This window comes from Aulostomus chinensis, chromosome 8 (genome assembly GCF_037954235.1).
Source record: "Aulostomus chinensis isolate RoL2024-O1b breed Wild chromosome 8, RoL_Achi_v1.0, whole genome shotgun sequence".
Taxonomy (NCBI): domain Eukaryota; kingdom Metazoa; phylum Chordata; class Actinopteri; order Syngnathiformes; family Aulostomidae; genus Aulostomus; species Aulostomus chinensis.
In genome coordinates, this window is record NC_141327.1 from 26,629,494 (window position 1) to 26,633,690 (window position 4,197).

The 4,197-nt window shown below is 50.4% G+C and overlaps 1 protein-coding gene across 1 annotated transcript; it reads left to right on the plus strand.

Moving 5' to 3' along the window:
- The first annotated feature begins 482 nt into the window (after positions 1-482).
- Positions 483-3,922, plus strand: LOC147257841 (uncharacterized). The gene is made up of 2 exons (XM_086210262.1): positions 483-1,759; positions 2,856-3,922. The coding sequence occupies exons 1-2, from the start codon at positions 873-875 to the stop codon at positions 3,838-3,840; spliced, it is 1,872 nt and encodes a 623-aa protein (XP_086066388.1). The 5' UTR covers positions 483-872; the 3' UTR covers positions 3,841-3,922.
- The last annotated feature ends 275 nt before the right edge of the window (positions 3,923-4,197 follow it).

A 4,197-nucleotide genomic window follows, 5' to 3' on the forward strand; every position in this document is an offset into this window, starting at 1 on the left:
GAGGATCCGCGCACGGTCAGTAAACGGATCAAACTGTTTTCTCTGAGGGTCACTTATTTATTCCACATGGCAAAAAAAAAGAAAGAAAGGAAAAGGTTTTGTCCATTTGTTTTATGTATGCAAATGTTTCCAACATTTTACCTGCATGTGCTTGAAAAAATATCAGGGTGTCAGTGAGACCTGTGGCTCACAAATGTACCGAATCTAATGCTCCAAAAATGAGAGACAGGATCCTGCAGTTGCATGAGTGAAGTTGTGCTGTCCTCCTCCAGCGTGCATTCATCTGCATGAATAATTCATCGAGCAGTGACATCACAACATCTCCTCACTCAGCAGAACTCCAACACATTGGGACCGGTGGCTTCAGCCTGTGGCCAGCTGCTCTTCACTCCTGTTAGCCAGCTGTTAGTCCAAGCCGGAGGTGGCGGGCGTTCTCCAGCTCTACATGTCTGATTGTGTCTCTCGGATTGATTACAGGTGAGAGGAGGAGGTGGCGGCGGCGGCAGCGAGCGGCGCCTGCATGAACTTTACCTTGGAGGTGAGAAACTCCATCAAGAGGTAATGTTGGATTGTGGGATTCTGGTGGGATCTGGAGGAAGTGGTGTGTGTACGTGACACCTCAGAACTGAAGCGTGTCATGAAGCCAGCTGACTCATAAAAGGTGGAACATAACTTGGAGATCATGTTTACATTTTTACCTGAAGATGGATTGATGTCGGGGCACGGAACCTGAAGCGTGGTCCTCGCTGGGGAGTTTTAAGGATTTGATGGCTCTTTTCTGAACTGCCGACGATGGATTTAACTGAGGAGCGTTTGCAGTGAGCCTTCCGTGTAAAGGCTTCCCACTCCTGCCTCTCCCACGGCGCTTCAGCATGGATCAGTCCCAGGACCCGCTGTCAGACTGGAGCTCAACCCAGCCCAGCTTCTCTCCTCTGCTCCAGAACAACAGCTCTCAGAAGGGACTCAACCACTCGTTCAGCTTCCACAGCTCTCTCATGCTGCCCTCCAGCCACAACTCCCCCACCCCCTCCCTGCATCACCACCTACCCTCTCTGCTTCCCTCCCTTGTCCCCTCCTCTTTACTTTCCACCACCTCCTCCTCACCATTCCGACAAACATCCACCTTCCTCTCTCGACCGTCCTCCTCCTCCTCCTTCTCCTCCCCCTCCTTTTCTTTGTCCATCTTTTCCTCCAGTGAGGTGGGAGACCTGGAGAGCATGCTGCTCTGGACCCTGCATGAGCCCAGCACCATCGCTCTGACCATCATGTACTGTCTGTCCTTCATTTTGGGAATTATTGGGAATTTAATGTCCCTGAAGGTTCTCACCAACAGACGCAGTCGGCGGATAGCTGGTGTGAGTGCCACACGCAGTCTCCTGGTCAACCTGGCGGTGTGTGACCTGGCGGTGGTGTGTGTGTGCATGCCCATCACCCTGGGAAATCAGATCTACACCGCTTGGGTTTACGGTGACCTCCTGTGTCGAGCTGTGCCCTTCACGCAGGCTGTGTCAGTCTCAGCCAGCGTGTTAACTCTCACGGTGATCAGCGTGAACCGTTACTACAGTGTCCGCTCGCCGCTGCAAGCTCGCTCGATGTTTACCCGCCGCAGGATCTTAGCAACTGTTGCCATGGTGTGGACGGTGTCCTCCATGATGTGTGCTCCTCTTGCAGTGATGAACCGGCGGCGTGAGATCAACTTTGAAACTTTTGCCATCTTGGTTTGTCAGGAAGAGTGGCCTCAGCCTCGCCTTAAACAAGGGTAAGAGTCCGGACCACCACACACACACACACACACACACACACACGCACACAAAATCATACAGGTGGTATGAGTCAGTCACCCTTGTGGCTTCTGAAAGACCAATATTGTACTTTTAAGGTAAAAAAAAAAGTACCAAAAATAGAGGGGTGATCAGTCAGGTACGCCGCTGGAGTGTGTACCAGGGTGTTTGACTCAGCACCCGAGATCCAGCCTGTGTTTCCCCTCCTTAGTCCACCTTGAGTCTAAGCTGGGATCTTAACTGAGGGTCCTGACACTCCAACAGCTCTGAGCATGAATCAGCTGTGGTCATCTGTCGCCCAAAGCTTTTCTGGCGTGTCCAGGTCTGCTGGGCAGTAATCGCCACGTATTGGCGTGTTGAGCGTGCTGAATCCAAGCTGGCAGTCAATGAGAGAGCTTTGGCTTTGGCTCCTGAGACTTGTGGATCAACGCTTCAAATGTACAACAGCCTCCAAAACACTTTTGTTCTTACCTGTGCGCTTTTGAAAGAGCTGTCCTTCCCAAGTACATTTGTTACCACAAGGATACAATTAGTCTTTAAGAGGGAAGTACTGCACATTTTTTTTACACACTGAAAGGGTTAAAAGGTTCCCCGGTGACAAGCACTTGTGCTTTTGTACATACATGCTGTCCCTGATTGGTATTCATTTGTGCTGTTGCTGAAGTCCTGTCTGGTGTGCCAGCGTGAGCGTCTACTTGCCATTCAAGCCTCATAACACCCTTGACACAGAGTTAAGCTTTAATTTGCCTTCTCTGCTTCTCTCTGTACTTTTACCTTTTATTGCGTTTTCCATCATTATAACTTCACTGACTCTGATAAGTAAATAGTAATTAGTCTGCAAGAAACAAGCAAACTCTCCTGTTTGTTGTGATTCTCGTATCTTAGTAGCAGAGATACGACCATGTACTCTTTGTGGTAACTCAATGTCAGGATTAGAAATCAGCAGTGGAACATGTGTGCAGATGTCCTAACTGGAACTGTTCCAGATGTAATCTGAGAGTTATGAGTAGAGTTTATCAGGGGAGTAAAAATCAGCGTCTCCTCTCCTTCAGTAATCTAATTCTCCCTCCACAGGTACAACGTGCTGCTGTTTGTGATGCTCTACTGTCTGCCGGTGACCTTTAACCTCACCATAGGCTTCCTGACAGGCAGGCGGCTTTGGAGAGGGAAGAAATCCGCCTTCGCTGAACTCGACCCTCGAAGCCAAGCCATCCACACCACGCGCCTCAAGACCCGCCAGAAGATCGCCAAGATGGTGGTATGTCTGGTGCTGCTGTTCGCCGTGTCCTGGCTGCCGCTCTACTTGGCTGACCTTTGGATCGACTGCGAGCAAAGGCCACCATCTTGGCTCCTGCAGACGCGACCGTTTGCCCAGTGGCTGGGCCTGACAAACTCCAGCCTTAACCCCATCTGTTACTGTTTCATTGGGGATCTGTACCGCTCAGCCAAGGTGATTCGGACACGATACTACCAGAAAGTCGCCTCTCTCTTCAGCTCATCCTCATTTTCCAGCTCAGCTGCAGTCGTGTCTCCTGCCAGGGTAATTAAAGACACCAAAGTGACTGTTGCAGAGTGCAACCACCTTGCTGCCGCTGCTGTTGCCGTCTCCACAACCATGGTGACAATCCCCAGGCTGCTGAGTCTCGCCAGTGGCCAGAAGGTCGTGGACACTTCAGACAGCCAAGCAGGATCGGACCACAGCATCTCAGACTGGTGTCAGTCCAGTCCCAGCGTGTGCGACGCCGCTTTGTTCCCCTGCCGGTTCAGCACACCTCAGCCTGGCATTCAGAGAGCAGACTTCCTGCCTGTGAGGAGACACTCTGTCATTGAGAATGTTGGATCATTACCTTTAAGAAATGAGTGTATGGAAATAGATGTGCTGCCCATGAGGAGGCATTCAGGGGACAGAATGTATGGTCTGTCAGCTGAGAAGAGAGATATCATGACCACGGGCAGAGAGCATCTCTGTTATACTGGGCAGCACAGGAGCAAAACACCCCAAACCTACCCACTGGTAGGAGGCAGGAAGGAGGACACCATCGATATGACCAGCCTGTAAAGAGAGCTTGAGAGGATCTGATTTATCAGCAGGGAGATTCTTGTTGTCGTTTTTTTTTTTTTTTTTTTTTTTTTTTACTGCAGGCAGCAAAATCTCACACAGCTCCAGATTCACATTTGCAACTGTTCGTGTGGTTTAATCCCATACAAAAGGAGGAAATGACCCGCTCTGCACTACCCTTTCCTTTTGCACGCCGTTGTCTCTCCGTATCATCAAAAGCACTTGGGACCCAGGACTGGCGCTCGCACTGATGAGTTCAGGTTTTTTTAAAGGCAGGTGGAAGGAGGAGTGATGGAGTGAGCCCCGCAGGGAAGAGGTTTCAGAGCCTTGGGATAGAAAAGCAGTTATCAGAAAGAA